Here is a 16,854-nt window from a genome sequence, read left to right as displayed (position 1 = left end):
TATTCCCTCTCCTCTTCCTCTTCCACTACCTTCAGCGCCATGTCATGATATGTGTTTTTTTCACTGAATGGCTGTTTCCCAAACAAAAAAATGGATTATTTAATTAATGGATTTCTATACAGTTCATCAATGGCCTTTTCAACAGTAGGCTTTATGTATTTGTTAGATGTGTATCCCACTTTTCCTCAAGAAGTCCAAGACTTTGTTCATTATTTATAACAATAAAATTATAAAAATAATGCAAAAATTTATCAGCTAGTCCAACAACAGGATTTTGCACACTCTGAGTAATGGGAAGAAGGAATAACCTTGAGGAACAGGAGGAAGAGCTGCGACCAAGACAACTGATAAAAGAAATTTGAGTCTGGGCCAGATCCATAATCCAAATAAACATCTCAGACAAGACCCTCCCTAGTTTTCATGAAGATAAAGGAAAGGAGGAGGGAAGCACATTCAGACTTGCAAGATTGATGTCAGATTTCGAGGTAGTCCAGACTAGGAAACTAAAATCATGAATACTAGTACTACTTTTATTGTAAAGTTACAATAACAGAATCTTGCAAGTCTGAATGTGCTTCATCCCTCCCTGCCTTTATTTTGAGATCCTTACTCAAATTATATTCCTGCTTTGGAGTCAGATGTTGTTTATCAGACCATTGTGGACTTGCTTGTTAGCAGACTGGAGCAGGAAAATAACATTCGAGGTATCATCGCAGGATATAAGCTGTTCCAGATAAAGCTGCCTTTTGCAATTGACTGATGGTGATTTTGTCAATGCCGATAGTGTTCAAGTGGTACTCCAGATGTTTCGGGATGATGATGATGATGATGATGATGATGATGATGATAATGCCACTTTCCCCCTCTTTGCCATTTGTCTTCTAGTTTTGATTTCCATTTCCAAGATGACAAGATGACTTGTCCTTTCAGAGAGGTAGAAAAGAAAGCTGCACAACTCATATCAAAGTGAGTAACAGGCCTAGTTGTCTGCTGGAGGAATGAGATCATTACAGAACTTTTCTACTTACTTTTCTTGGACTTCAAGGGAGAAGGAGTATAGTGGGGGTTAGGATTGCTAAATAAGAAAGGAAAGATAAATAGAGAAGCTGCCAGCAGTCCTTGAATCATATCATCATCTTTTCTTCCTTAACTTTAGTTACACACGGGATCCTCCACTGTTTTTACAGCTAAAGGATTACTTCTGGGTAAAGACCCCCTCACTTTATGAACTGCCTTATGGTACGAAAGGAACAGGTAAGCAAACTATGTCTCCTTCTCTTCCTCCTTACCATAAAGCTTCTATTTTCATCTTGTTTCTATCTTGAGTCTGGTTTTGTTGGACAATTTTCACCCTCATTTATTAATGCCTGTTTGGATTATTGCCCAACCTATTAAGTTTCATTTGCCTGACGGATCTGAACCTGATGCACATGTGTGTTAGCTTTTAGCTATTTTGCCCTCCTCTAAATTTCTCTTAGCATCTACTATATTGTCTCCAGATGGTCTCCAGGCAGATCCAGAATTATGTTGCTCCCCACAGTGGAGTTGCATTCAATTCTTTTGATGTCTTCCTTTTCAGATTGTACTCTCAAATCACTATTTGAGAAGGCATCCATCAAATCATTTAGTGAAGGCTGTGGATCTCCACTGCCTGCTCTAGCTAAGTTTGTTTGGTATTTACAGTTACTGGCACTCAGAGTAGACAAGCTAGGTGTTGGTAAGGAAGGATGGAAGTGGAGAAAGAATGAAGCAGTTATGGTCTCTTGGTCTCTCTCTTATTCTGATCACCTGCCTTTTTAAAAAAAATTCAGGTAACCTAACAGAACATTGAAATAGCATGCACATTTAAAAGTTTACTATAATGTTTTGTGCTCTCTCTTCATTAATTTTTGCAATGGTTTTGTTGGATAAATGGATCTTTCATTTAACTAATACACATTCAGAATGTGTCTCTTCCTCCAGTCCATGACATGTTTTTGCTCAAATTAGTTTCAGCAATTTTGTAAAGGATTTGATGGGATCATTGTTACATATCAGGTTTCCTTGACATTATCATTATCATTATCATTATCATTAGAGAGCCAGTGTGGAGTAGTGTTAAGGTGTTGGAGTAGGAGCCAGAAAACCCAGGTTCTAATCCACCTTCTGTCATTCTGTCTCATCCCAACCTACCTCACAGGGTTGTTGTTATGGAATTAGGAGGGGGAAGCACTATATATGCCATCTTGAGCTCCTGTACAAAAGGCAGGATATAAATCAAATAAATAAATGGCAGTACGAAATGTAAAGAAATTAACAGGAAAATCCAGAAATATACCAACATTCTGTTTTACAAATAAAACATTTGTAATTTCAGGCCAGTGACTAATTTTAGCTACAAGATGACCTTGTCACATCCAACCAGCTCCATTAAATATATGCCAATATATTACGATGAGAGCCAGTTTGATGTAGTGGTTAAGGCATCAAGCTAGAAACCAGGAGATCCCACCTTAGGCACAAAGCCAGCTGGGTGACCTTGGGCCAGTCCCTCCCTCTCAGCCCTAGGAAGGAGGCAAGGGCAAACCATTTCCGAAATCTTGCCAAGAAAACTTCAGGGACTTGTATAGGCAGTCACCAGGAGTCAAGGCTGACTCAAAGGCACTGCCCTCCCCCCAAAAAAGACACATTATGATACAGGTTTAAAATGCCTTTGAGCCATAAAAAAGAATTTTGATTTCAGAGACCGTTATTTAAGCCCCTTCACCAGTATTGTTGTGGGTATGATCTGGAGTCAATGTCTATGGACCCTTTTTTTGGCTTAAAAGCTTAGTCTCTCTGAAAGTAATTTTTCATCTCAGGATAAAGAAAAAGGCAGAATTTATATAACATGGTGATCTGCGACTATATGATTTTGTTAACAATTCCATTTTTATCTATGTTTAAGCCACATTTATCCATTTAAAAAATCACCGTATTAATTATTTCAGCTGTTTGCCTGTACCAATTTATCTTGACCCTTTTAACTTCATTATTTTTGCTCCAGTAAGCAAACAATTTCAATTGGCATAAAGGCACGAGGCACACTTTTGCTTCACAAGAAGGGATCCTTTATAAAGTTGCTGTTGGTTGGAATTTCAGCCACGATAACATCACAAAGGAATGTATTTTGTCTCCAACCTCCCCAGGCTGAGATATAAGCTACATCACTGAGTTGGTTATCAAAAAGCTGACAGATATTGATTAAACTTACTTATTTTTCCAGGAAGAGATAAACACCAAAACTAAGCACAGTTCAAGGATTTCTATACAAAGATGGAACAGTAATGTTTCCTAGTCTTCATTTCTCCTTGTTCAAGACAGAGCTGCCATTGTATACAAGAGTCACTCAATGAAGAGCCCATTGTGTTTCAAAATGCATTGGATTCTGCTGATTGCTTAATGGAGTCATAGCTTTATTTCTCTATGTGTTGATCTGGTATTTCCGTTAATTTTCCAATGCACTAATTAATGACAGGCAAATAGCATTCCCTCCCCCCCCTAATACTGTACGTAATGTGTTTTGAAAAGCTGCACTTTTCATATCTTATTAAATTATTTAGTAGCAAGGATCTCTTTTTAAATGTGTTAAGTACCAGACCTTTGGGGGAACAAACTGTTAAGAAAGGACATCTGATTTATTCTTATTACCTTGTTGGCATTTTCATCTTCTAGAAGGTGAAAGAAGGAATAACAGAAGCAGCTATCTTAGCCTTGTCTTGATTAACAGGAAAAACCTAACTGTAAAATGAAAACCTTGGCTGGAAGTGACAAGGTCCCCTTGAGATTTATTCCACTTGGGCATGTTCAGCCATTCAACCTGGATTTTAGCAATGCTGATGGCAACAGGTTTAAGGAGATATTTGTTGTGATTTTTGGACATCAGCTTCTATCAGCCCCAGCCAATAAATCTTATGGAAAGGAATTGTGGAAGTTGCAGTCCAGAATATATGAAGGGCATCAACTTAAATACTTTCAAGATAAAAATAGGATCCAAAGGCAACCTGACAGGATAAGGAATTGGGTCAAAACTAGTAAAGATGTATGAACTTTCAGTCTGATCTTTTAGGATTCTTCTGTTGTTCCTAATATCTATATCTCTTAACCAGGATAATATAAACTAGCTTTCTTAACTCCTTGTGTTGTTTGCTCTGCAGAGGAAATTCTCCTACGTCTTCTAGCAATCACAAGTTACTCTCTTCCTGAAAGCATTCAAAGGTAATATCAGTTCATCCGTTTTTCTCTTTTTTTTAAGTTTTAAGATTTGTAAAAATGTTCTATGCAATTTGGCAAATTAAAAAAAAAAATCAAAACCAAATCTTTACTTCAGGATTTGGGCAATCATCAGATGTCAGGCATAAAAAATAAATATTTTTTTCCTTCCCTGTTTTTGAGCTGAGTGCAAGGCAGGAAGAGGAGGAGATTCTGTAACATAATAATGGGCGATAGACAGGATCTGGTCCATGGTTGTCCTAGCAGAAGCTTTCACTGAAGTGATTGGATTGAGCCACAACCAGAGGACAAGACTGGAAAGAATCTGATTTGGTCTGATTCCTTCACTTTCAACTTCAGAAATTATAAAAGGGATATGTCAGTATATTACCTAGATTTCTTTTATAGGAGTCATATCAGCATAGATCTTACTTAGAGACTTGTCTTTTAGCAATGTCTCCAATTTCACAAATGTTCATCTGAGAATGGGAGGCATTAAGAGAGTACATTGGAGCTGGGGAAGATGCTTGGAAAGCTAATATACGTGTCTTGGATGTGCCAATAATAAAAAAGCTTCTCCTGGGCTGGAATGGAGCCTTTCCTTTCAGCTACCAGCTACCTTTACCCAAAATATGGAAGTGCTTCCTGAAAAGTCCCCATGAGCATCACATAGTGATATCCAGTAGGCAAGAATCACCTATAGTCACTCGCACAAACAAAGATAACCACATAAAGTGGTTAAAGACAAAGATAAAGTGCAAAAGACAAAGACGTGCCTATAGCCCTGAAGGATCAGCAGTCGTATTCTGCTTGGAATAGAAGATGATTGATTCTAATGCTTAGAGTTCCTTAGTTTCTTCTGGTTATGTAGAAGAAGAAGATTTTTAAGGGCAGAGAGTGAGGAAATCCAAGTTATATCAGATAAGGAAGATTAGAGGAAGGCTGTATATAGGAAGAGATCCTAGTTTAGATGTAAGTTTAAGAAGTTGTGTTACAGAAGATGCAAAGATATACACAACAGAGTTAAATGTCGGATTTGATTAATGGCTTTTCCCTGGGGCATGAACGATAAATATCGCCAGAGAATGTTGATGAACTTAAGTGTCAAAAGGACTTGCCAGATCCACCCGGTACAGAGTCTCCTTTTGTTAAATCTGCCATTCTCTTACTAAGATGCAACCATCAGCCATGCACATGTGGAAAGGTCATCCTCGGGTCCTATTTAGTATCCTGGGATTCATGGCTTTGATGCAAGTTTTGGGGAGAGCACAAACTTTGAGTGAGTAGGAGGTGCAAATTAGGGGTGGAGGCAGCTCAGGCAGCAAAATGAACTTAAAAAGTTTCAGAAGGCAAAGCAGACCAACTGCAGCCTGACAGGCAATGGATCTCCAAAGTGCCAGGCAGAAAAAAGTTTTTCCCATCATCTTGGACCTGATGCTTTTAACTGGAAATTAACAGAGATCTACTTCTTGCAAAGTCTGAGTTCATCCACTGAGCTGTGTTCCTGCTGTTCTTCAGCTTCCTTAAAAAAAGCAATCAAAAAAAATCACAACGCTGTGGAAAACACACGAACTCCTTACAGCCTTTAAAGATCAGGAAGTTCAGTTTGCATTGAAGACCCCTGACAGGGCTTCTCAATTAGAGCTTGCTAGTATCCATTCCCTTCTATTTCTGGTCTAATTTCCCCTCCCTGCTTTATTTCTTTAACCACTTCTGCATATTGCATGGTTAGGCTTCATCCACTTGTTAAACAGCTTCCTGTGGCTCTCAAGCTTGCCTGTAGAAGGTTTGTTTGAAGGAAATGGCACAACAGCTCCCGCCCAATTCCTGCCCGCATGCTCTCCAATTCATTAGCCTTCCTGGCTGCTGTTCTTGATCGAATGTCTGGACATGAAGTCATGGCATTGAGTTGAGCCAGAGGTTTGTCTGCTTAGCGGGAAATGAAATCATTTATAGCATTTGAAGCAAAAACATAAACCTCAAAACTCCAAAAAGGAAGAAAAGGCAGTATAAGTTTGGCAGGTGTGTGAGAACTGATTCCTCAGCTCAGCTACGGCTTTAGTAAACTAGATTGGATGGGCAGATACAGATGTGTGGAATAATTCTCTATCTACCAGCCTGAAGGATCCTTAAGGGTAGGAATGGACCTCTTTGAATTTCCATTTGAGCAAGAAATCAACCAAGTAGGCCTTGCTTACATTGACATCTCATTTTCCCAATTTCTTGCCTCTATCCATATATGCATACAAGAAAATCAATATTTAAAGCTTAAAAAAAATTGGAGCAATCCAGAATTGATTATTCATAAAGAAAAGAAAAGCTGCAGATCATCTGTACTGCAGCCTAAGTTCTGAAGGATTGCATTACCTAAGCGTAAAAACTATATCACTTGGTCAATTTCAAGCTGGTATAGTTGGTGAAGCAGAGAACTATGGCTGTTGCCGGGAGAACACAGTGGCAGAAGTTGTTCGCCCGTACAATAGGGAATGGAGGGGCAGAGTTCATTTTCATAAGCATTGACTGGTGGATGGGGTGGGGTGCTGCACAGTGCAGAGAGCTAGCTCCAACAGTTAGGATTGCACTTTGATGACCATTAAATGGTTGCCAAGATGGAAAAGTGTATGGCATGGAAAATGCAAACAAGATAAGATTCCCTGCCCCCCTTTCAGTATAACTCAAGGGGTCATGCAATTAAATGGAATGACAATGGATTTGGGATACACAAAACTAAACCTACGTGCTAATAAGGTTGTGGAACTGATTGCCACAAAGTACAGGGAGTCCTTGTTTACCCACCATTTGAAGTTACGCCGGTGCTGCCCAAGTGGCACTAACAACCAGTCTTCAAAGTTCTGGCTGTCGCACCACCCCTACAGTCACGTGATTGCAATTCAGGCGCTTGGCAGCCAGCTTGCACTTATGACGGTTGCAGCACCCCACAGTCACATGATCGCCATTTGTGACCTTCCTGTCAGCTTTCCACAAGCGAAGTCAATGGGGAAGCTGGCAGGGAAGGTTGTAAGTTGATAAGTCCCTCCAGCCTCCCTGTACTTGCCTGGCGCGGCACCCTCCTTTCCCAGCCTCCCAGTACTCGCGCATGGCCTGCACCAGGCCTCCCCTCGCCTCCCCCACTCCCCACAGCACCCCCCGCATGGCACCCCTGTGCTCCTTATACCTGGGATTCCTGCTGCTTCTCGCTTAAGACCTGCACATCTTGGGTTTATGACAGCAACTGCCAGAATTGTCACTGCTAAGCAATGTGGTCACGTGACATCATGCTTTACAACCGCATTACTTAGCGACGGCAATTCCGGTCCTAATTGCCATCCTAACCCAAGAACTACCTGTATAGTGATTGACCATAGGTTCAAAAGATGCTTGTCTCACTGCATGGAAGACCACTTGGCAGTGATGGCTGTGAGCTGTAAAAATGAAATGTAACATCCTTGTGTGATGGATTAAAAGTCCCTTTTGCCTGTTTTGCAGCTTGAAGTGCCGGAGATGTGCGGTAGTTGGGAATGGCCACCGGCTGAGAAACAGCTCTATGGGAGAAGTTATTAACAAATACGATGTTGTGATCAGGTATTGAGAAGCAGAGGGGCTGATGTTTTTTTGTCATGATTTCCATTTATACCACAGCGGACCAGAGAATTACTCATAATGTGAAACCTGAGCCTGACGATATTGGGGCATCACCTTTATGTTCTGATGTGGAAATGTCTGATGCTGGAATGCTGCCTCCATCAACATCTCAGTATTTTTAAAAAAATATTATGACGCCGATTCCTGAGGAAAGAACATGATCTGGGCTCATGTTCCATGTCCCCTGCTCTGGGGTAATCTACCGACAAGTGACCACAATTCTTGCATCAGTGCCCTCTAGTTGGAATATTTGCTGATACATGATTGCATGTCCCTGTGCCTTCTGTGTCACCGTGTGCCTCCTTTTTCTTCCTCTCTCCAGACTGAACAATGCACCAGTCCATGGTTATGAGCGTGATGTGGGCAGCAAAACCACCATGCGACTTTTCTACCCCGAGTCAGCACACTTCAATCCTCAGACTGAAAATAACCCCAATACGTTGCTGGTGTTAGTGGCGTTCAAACCCATGGATTTTATGTGGATGGAGACCATTCTCCATGACAAGAAGAGAGTAAGCGGTTAGCCTTCTTTTTTGTGTTTAATTGTGGGAAAGGATTCAAGTCCCACATGCCCAAGAAAAGCAAATATGCTGATTCTGAACTCTTTCTTCTAACCTCAGAAGCACAGTGGCATGTTATAAATACTGATTTGTTCCTGGAGTTGAACCTGGGACACCAGTTTTGGTCTCACGTAAGCCAAGCTCACTGAGTAGATGTGGATGACCTGTATTTTCTTTGCCTAATTTCCTTTCTTATGAATGGTCACAATGCTGCTGCACAGAGTCCTTGTGTGATTGAAGAATATCTGTAATAGGCAGAAGGAATAACCTTGAGGAAAAGGAGGAAGAGCTGCAACCGAGATAACCGTGAAATAAAAGAAATCTGAGTCTGAGGCAGAAATGTAATTTGAGAAAGCATCTCAGATAAGACCCACCCTAGTTCTCAAGAAGATAAGGCGGGGGGGGGGTTATATTCAGACTTTCAAGATCCCATTGCTATAACCTTATAATAAAAGTAGTATTAGCTTACATGTCTTTGGTTTCCACGTTTGGTCCATCTTGGAGGGCTGACAACATCACAACACCAGTCCATAGAATGTTCATTCTGTATTTCCTGAGCATTGTTAACTCCAAATAGTAAGAAGCTGCAGAGAGAGTGAAAAATCAGCTAAAGAAGGAGAGATCAAGTTTCCAGGTGAAATATCAAAATACTTCTCCTGAAATTGGCTCAGTCTTTTCTGCATTACCTTTTTTTTTCCTGCCTTATTTAACCAGGTCAGCTCTCATGCTTTGATGTTGTATTTGAAAGTAAAGTGTGTGTGACTAATTTCCCTGTGTTTGCTGTCTTTCCAGATTCGGAAGGGTTTCTGGAAACAGCCTCCCTTAATTTGGAATGCAAATCCTAAGCAAGTGCGAATTCTGAACCCATATTTTATGGAAGTTACAGCTGCTAAAGTGCTTAAGCTTCCAGTGAAGCAGTTGTGGAAGCTTAAACAGGTAAGAGCAATAAGCATGTGTATGTGCGCGTGAGAGAGACAGAGAATTAGAGGTATGAGTATGGAATGAAGGGATGGAGTATTTGAATGTGTGATTTGAAGTCAACAAATTGTTTTTCTCCTTTTTTGATATTTTTAAAATTGGAAATATCTCTGAATTGTGGAACTATTACCATTTCTTTAATTAACCAGCCAAATACCTTGGGTGCACATGGATGACTTTTAATTGGATTTCACGTGTCTTCAGAGCTTAACGCTAGCAGTAAGATGGGAGTAGCAGATTGGTTCAGAACAGCAGTACTACCATGTATATGTGCAATACTACCATGTGTACAGTATGTGGCTAGCAGAAGATGGCTTGGATTAAGCTCTGCTCCCTAAGTTGCTCATTCTTCGTTGTGGCCTCTGTGCATCCTGTATCTGGGCTTTTCACCTCCACAGAAACTTATTTAGGCACCTTCTAGACTTTGAGAAGGAATACAATCCACCAGATATCTGAGTGCACAGTGGTCTGGCCAAACAAGTCTTTGGTTTCTTTGTCACTGGTTCTTTTATATGTCTGAAGAGCTCTTTTGTATGGAGGAGCTTTCATTTGTGGGTGTCCCCATCTGTTTCCAGAAGCAGTGTGGCCGTCCAGGCATGGGATGTTCCCTCAAAGAGAACTTCAGCCTGGGTTCATCTTATTTGAGAAGAAAGTCTTGGTCTTTGTGTGCATTGTTCTATCTTTCCAGGCTGGCAGCTTCTAGATTACAAAGGCTTTTATTTTGAATGGGTTGGCCAAGCTGTGGTTTCCTTTTTATCAGCGGCTTGAAAATCTTAGAATTATTCCTCCCACTTCTTAATTTTTAGTTTTGCATGAATGTGACCACTGTCGGATAATTTCTATGAATGAAGCTTAAAAGTTTATGAAGAGCTCTTCTGCCAGTTTTTAAACCTACATTGTCTTCAGGATTCTGTAATTACACTGTGAAAACAGATCCTGATACATCCATTCATTTCATTTTTTAAGCAAGTGAATAGTCTGTAATGCTTTTATTGGAAAGTGTGTAGTTAATTCCTGATTAAAGTGGTTAAAAATGAGAAAATCCTCATGAGAATGAAGTAGGACTTGAGTAAAAATTTTCAAGGCCAAAGAGTAGACTTTTCATGGCCTGCATAGTCATTTCCCCATAAATTTGTTATTGTAGCATATTTTAATTAATTAACATTTATCTATTTTAATCAATGTTTATTCTACTTTTACTGTAAACTGCCCAGAGTCACTCTGCAGTGAGACAGGTGGCAACAAAATGTAAATAAATAAATAAATAAATAAATAAATAAATAAAGAAAGAAAGAAAGAAAGAAAAAGAAAGAAAGAAAGAAAGAAAGAAGCAAAATGATATTAAGCTAAGTAAATAATTTGAGATAGGTTGCTATGTTCCATTTTCTTTATCAAAAGAGATTCAGGGAGATTAACATCTCTACTTAGCCACAAAGATAACCTTGTACTAGATGCCATCTTTCACTCTGATCTACCTCCCAGGATTGATCTGAGAATGAAAAGCAGGGAATTGGGGAAGATATTGAACATTACTCTTAAAAAAGGACAGGTAATGAATTGATGGAGGATCTATTTATTTTTCTGGTGAAAATAAACAATTTTGGAATTCTTTGGACAATGTAACTGGGGTTACTAGACCATTTGCTTTGAAGTCTAAGTGAAGCCAGACTATCATCTATGGAGGCATCAATTATCCCACCTTTCTTGCTCTAGAAACCAACCACAGGATTAGTGGCCATCACCCTAGCCTTGCACTTCTGTGATGTGGTACATATTGCTGGCTTTGGATACCCCAGCTCAGACAACAAGAAGCAGAGTATTCACTACTACGAGCAAATTACAGTGAAATCTATGGCTGTGAGTAACCACATCTCATCTTTTCTGATGAAGACAGGAATCTATACATACCAAAAGAGTTCAGGTTTCATATCTCCATTTAACGGGTCAAGTGACAAATTAGCCTTTTGTCCACATACCTGGTTCCTTTGCATGAGATGGCATATATAGCTTCACATCCCAGTTTAACTGAACTGGGAAACTATGGTTATCCCCTTCAGAATGTGCCAATAGAGTAAGTCCACTTTTTAAAAAATGCTTCAGTATGCTGCCTTTTTTGAAGCTGTTAACTGTAGTATCCCAAAGTGGGTAAATGTAAAAGCCAAAGTTAATTGAAGATGCTCTGGTTTATTTGTTAGCTTGGGTAAAAGGAGGTGTGGAAGAGCTGTGAGTGTCAGGAAAGGGTTATACATATGGCTGTTTATTAAACTGAGAAGCAGATTATTGATCCACATAGTCCACTGTCGCTATGATTGACATAGGCTCTGTAATACCTAAGTAGTGTGCTTAGGGTTATAATTAAGTTTATAAATGTGATAAATGTAATACCCAGAGAATTATCTGCCTGTAGAGGTAGATAATTCTTATTCCAGTAGTCTCATAATAAAACCGTTTCAGAAGTTGTAAGGATGCAAAAGATAGCCACCACAAGTGTGGGAAGGATTTGGTTATGCATTCAACCATTGCTCCTTCACAGTAATTAAAATATATTCCTATGGGTATGTTTAGCATGAAGAAGACAAGGCTGTGGAGCTATAAGAGTTTAAGTTAGGTAGCTAAGTGTGGTCACACAGAACATATGACGGAGTAGGCTTATCCTCATTACTCATTACTCCCAATATTGACTAGGCAAAGTGAGTAGGCACTAGAGTCCCCCCCCCCCCAAAAAGTAAAGGAAGGTAGACACTCCCTGTCCAGAACTCAACTTTAAATGCATCTTACCTTATTAAATAGGTTGCATGAAGATAGCGCAAAATCTGTGGGGCACGACCTGCATGCCCGACCAATAGGTCAATTCACCATCAGGATCCCCTCTTGCCACACCATTTAATATATAGAGCTGAAAACTCCTGGCAAATTGTACTAAGCCTCACCCTGCCATACTGATCGCCCTTTACTATTTGTCAGTAGATTAGAATCAAGGGATCAAAGTTGAACGGAAAACATTTTGGCTAAATCACAAGAGAAACTTTCAGATGGTACAAATGTTTTGGTGGTGGAAGGTCTTTCTTGGAAAATAGTGGGCTCTTTCTGGGGTGCAAATGAAGGAGAGATTGGACAGTGATCTGTCTGAGATGCTGTCATTGCCTCCTATGGTGTAAGAAGTTGGATTAGATCACAACCAAAGTCACCTCCAGTTACATAATTCTGTAAATGTTCGATATCTGAGAACTCACTTTTTTAAAACGTGAAAAAACAACAAGCTGCTCAGCCTAATATGCTTTCCGTTGTCTTGTTCCACAGTCTTCAGGGCACAATGTCTCCCATGAGGCATTTGCAATAAAAAAGATGCTTGAATTGGGACTCGTCAAGAACCTCACTTACTTCTGATGCAAGATGGACTGCATTGATGTTCACTTTGAGTTGGCTGCTGTGCCAACAGGACAAAGCCCTTTGTGGCTGGCACCTTCTAACACATAGCCGTCCCTTCCATTCCAGCGCTGACTGGTACAGAGGCCTTGCAATTCCCTGCAAATGATGTTCAGGCTGGATGGAAGTGTACGGCTTCTAAATGGGTTGGCAGCTAGGGGTAGAAACAGTCCTATAAAGAAACTGGGAGACCCTGACAGTTGGAAGCAGGAATCTTTCTTCCTTATTGGACACCGCCCTCTACAGAATCTTCTTCATTTGGACAGTTGCAGAATTTTCTTCTTCATCCAACTTAGATTTTTAGAAGAGAAATTCCTGCAATCACTAGTGGCAGAGACGCACCTTTGGAAGATCAAAGCTAGATTGCTGATGATGGGCCTCAAAGATAATACAACAGAGATTCCCATGGGGATAAATGATTCCCCTCCCATAAAGTTGTTGCATTAATCACTTTTACCTTCCTCTGCAACCAATATAAAGGTGGCTGTTCATTGTTTCATTTATAGTATTGGATGTTACCTAATGGTCAAGAGGCAACTGAATGAAGGATTATTAGCTTGTTTCTCTGTTCAAATGAAGTTGAGACAAAGTATACTGGTTCCCTGTGCAATGCAACAGTTGAGGATGCCCAGCAGAAAGGGATTAAGGATGGTAGAGGAGATAGTGATGTTTATTCCTTTCCCAGTTGATCGGTTTGTTTTGGAGACTGTGTTGGAAGGGAGAGTACCCAACAGTATTTGCTGGTCATTTTTATACCTAAAACAGAGCTGAATGAACATTTGTTTTTCCTGGGCACAGGTTGAAAAAGAAATCCTTCTGTGAAGGACACGTGTGTGCCCTAGTATCCCATATCTGATCTTAAATAGAAGCAGTAGGTTTCTTTCCTCCAATAAGGTGGGAATGACATCCCAATCAGAATTGATCTACAGTGCAAAAGAGCTATCCTGGCCAAAGTGAAGCATGAAAGGAAGGGCAGGAAAAGGTAAGAGAAGAAAAGTATGTATCTCTCTACAGAGAAGGGATCGTTGTGACATTACTCCTCCCTAGCAGAGCCCGAAGCTGCACAGCACTTTTGCCTATCTTTTCCATGGTTACGAAGGGGAACAATGTTGTCATTCAGGACAAAGGCTAATCTCAGGGGGCTAAAAGTGAGAGTTGTTTTGAAGTAAGTTGCCTTTTCATAGAGGCAGGGGAGGGCAGAGGGTCCAGACATTTCAGATGTGCCAGTCTGGTTAGGATTGGATGCATAATCCCCTTCCCCTTTAATCTCAAATGTGGAATCAAAGTGTATTTATATCTCATATATTAAGTGCACTTGTCAGTTGAAAGGTCTGACTGAATACTGGAAACCTGGCAATCTTCTGTTTCACCCTCAAGAGGGAATCAACCAAGTAAGGTACAAGACAAGAGGAGTTCGCCGTATACCACCTCCATGTACTCGTGCAGCCAACGTGCCTTAGCCATGTTCGCAAGTGCCCGGCTTTGAGGGACCTGCTGGAAATGCATACTCCAGTGGCTTAGGCCATCAGATCCATTGCTAAGAAAGACTGCCCATGGACTTGACAGCTGAGATAGATTTCCAGATTTCTCCTTGGAAATCAGGGGGAAGGAGGGATTGCCTATTAAATTGTGATTCCAAAGGGGTTTGAATCCCACAGAGAGTGTTGGAAGTGTCTTTCCTGGCCAAGCGATACTGCAGTGTTAAGTAATTTAATAAATTTAATTTAACACAGTCCTTTATAAAGAGTGCTCGTTTGTTACGGTTATATCCTGCCTTTCCTTCAGGAGGAAAAGGTAGCATGCATAACAAATGGACTGGAGGAACAACCTTGAGGAACAGGAGGGACAGCCACAACCAAGACAACAATCAGATAAAAGAAATTTGAGTCTGGGTCAGAACGTAATCTGAGAAAGAATCTCAGACAAGACCCTCCCTAGTTCAGAGAAAGAGGGAGGGGGAAAACACATTTGGACTTGCAATATTCTGTTCCTATAATCTTATAATGAAAGTAGTATTAGCATACATGGCTAGTTTCCTAGTTTGGTCTACCTTGAAGGGCTGATAATAGCCCTCCTTTATTTTACTTAGATATGTACATAGGCATATATCTTTGCAAAATAAGACTGGTATTTATTGCCTATGAAGTTTTCCTTGTGGCAGTATTCACGTGGGGGTGAAGTTGGATCATCTTCTAGAGTAGGGCTGAGAATTTTATTCTCGATATCTTTCCAGATCCAGGCAGGGAAGAAGCAATGTTTTCTTTTTCTATGTTGAAGTTGTAGGGAAGCAAGCAGAAAATGATGGAACAAAGCCCTGCTCGTTATGATGCTAGAACAATCAGGGGAACTCTTGGTTGGATCTACTTGAAGCTTCCTAGGAGGAAATCATCTGAAAAAATTACTGGTCTCTAGTGAGGGAAAGCTGTGTTAAGTAACTGGCCAAAACAAGCTGAATATACAGAGAATCTATTAGAATATTCAGCTTGGCAACTTCACATATTACTGCAGCCTAGAAAGAAGTTATAAATGTTTGCCGCTTGGAGCCAATTCACATTTTTCACATTCTGTTCTTGTGATGTTGTCATTTGGTGTCTCCCTTCATATCCTTTCAGTCTTTTTTGGAAAGGGATTGTGGTGTGTAGCCAATCTGTTTTCTTGTGACTAACCCAATGCCTTGTGAAACTGCTCTTTTCGGCGGGATCCGTTTTAAGAAAGTCTAAACTCATAAAGAAGAAACTGATGAAGGACAAGAGAATCAGTGCTGATGGAGCTGAACCCTGGAGATGAAGTCAAGGCTACTGGTACCCTCTTTAAAGAGGTGTTTGGTGCTGTAAAATCATGACTCTCCACTTCTTTCCATTTCTGTTCTTTTGCTTGTAAATGGAGGGTTATTCAATTAAGCCAATTTTTTTTTAATTTAAACTCAGCAGAGGAGGTGATTATTTTAATTACTTTTATAATATTGCTTCACTATTAAAGAAGGAATGTTCTTGGTTTTTTTACAGGACACTGATGAACCTAATTAAAGACACTCCATACAGGACACTCCTAATTAAAGACCTTGCTGGTTTCTACTAGCTGATAAATACCATAAAATGCATAAAAGAAAGGAGCTTAAGCAGCTGTTTCTCAAAGGCCTTGTGGAAGGCTAATTTTGTTTTTGCTGAAACCACATTGCATAGTTGATAAATAGGACTACTATACCTGGTTGATAGATCCTAGATACCTACTAAACAGAGCAAAGAAAGAGCGAAAACTCTAAGGCAGTGTTTCTCAATCTTGTCCACTTTAAGATGTGTGGACTTCAACTCCCAGAATTCCCCAGACAACACACTGGTTAGGGAATTCTGGGAGTTGAAGTCTACACCTATTAAAGTGGTCAAGGTTGAGAAACACTGCTGTAAGGTAAGAGGCTGATCTATCAACCTTTGAGTCTTCACACACGTCAGATCTCACCCTTGGGGGATGAGCTGCTTAAGTTAATTTCATTTGGCCCATAGCTGGGATACAACGGTACTAATATTAGCCTATCTTACAAGGTTGTAGGAAATTACTTATGAGAGGATGTAGATGTGTTCCATCCTTCTACAGGGCCTGGTCAATCTTGGGATGTTTTGTCTAATGACTCCCAAATCGCTCATGGCTGGGGGGTATAGATCCTGTAGTCCAAAGCAGTTGAACAGAGGCAAGGCATTTCCTACCTTCTGTAAATGCTAGGGATTATTAAGGAAGACAGTAAATAGGTAAACATGGATTGTATGCACACATGGATTGTATGCACATGGGCGATGCACTTTTCAAATTATGAATCAGATCCTTAACCTGATGAAGTCAACAGTGGGATTGTTTCTCCAGCTGAAAGATATCTTTGCATCAGGACTTACTTGGTTAAGTAGCACTACTTTCTATAACTACTTGTATCTAAAGGTGAGTTTTATTTATGTTTTATTTGTTGATATGTTTTATTTATTTCTCTCCAGGAGTTCAGTGCAACTGCAACTTGAACAATCCTTTCAAG

At 40.2% G+C, this 16,854-nt stretch overlaps 1 protein-coding gene across 1 annotated transcript; it reads left to right on the top strand.

Annotated features, from left to right (window-relative positions):
- Positions 1–883: 883 nt before the first annotated feature.
- ST3GAL4 (ST3 beta-galactoside alpha-2,3-sialyltransferase 4) lies at positions 884–12,797 on the top strand (the record flags this gene model as incomplete). The annotated part of the gene is given in 8 exon segments (NM_001321141.1): positions 884–966; positions 1,157–1,254; positions 4,176–4,236; positions 7,717–7,812; positions 8,195–8,384; positions 9,225–9,368; positions 11,124–11,273; positions 12,717–12,797. Coding segments are annotated over 8 exon segments (903 nt in total), but the record flags the coding sequence as incomplete, so codon positions are not given.
- Between the last annotated feature and the right edge of the window lie 4,057 nt (positions 12,798–16,854).

This window comes from Python bivittatus, unplaced genomic scaffold (assembly GCF_059951505.1).
Source record: "Python bivittatus isolate LINGU-HERP-01145 unplaced genomic scaffold, Pbiv_v1 ctg000320_np1212, whole genome shotgun sequence".
NCBI classification, from domain to species: domain Eukaryota; kingdom Metazoa; phylum Chordata; class Lepidosauria; order Squamata; family Pythonidae; genus Python; species Python bivittatus.
Note: the sequence above shows the minus strand (reverse complement) of the source record. Positions and strands in the feature narration are given on the sequence as shown.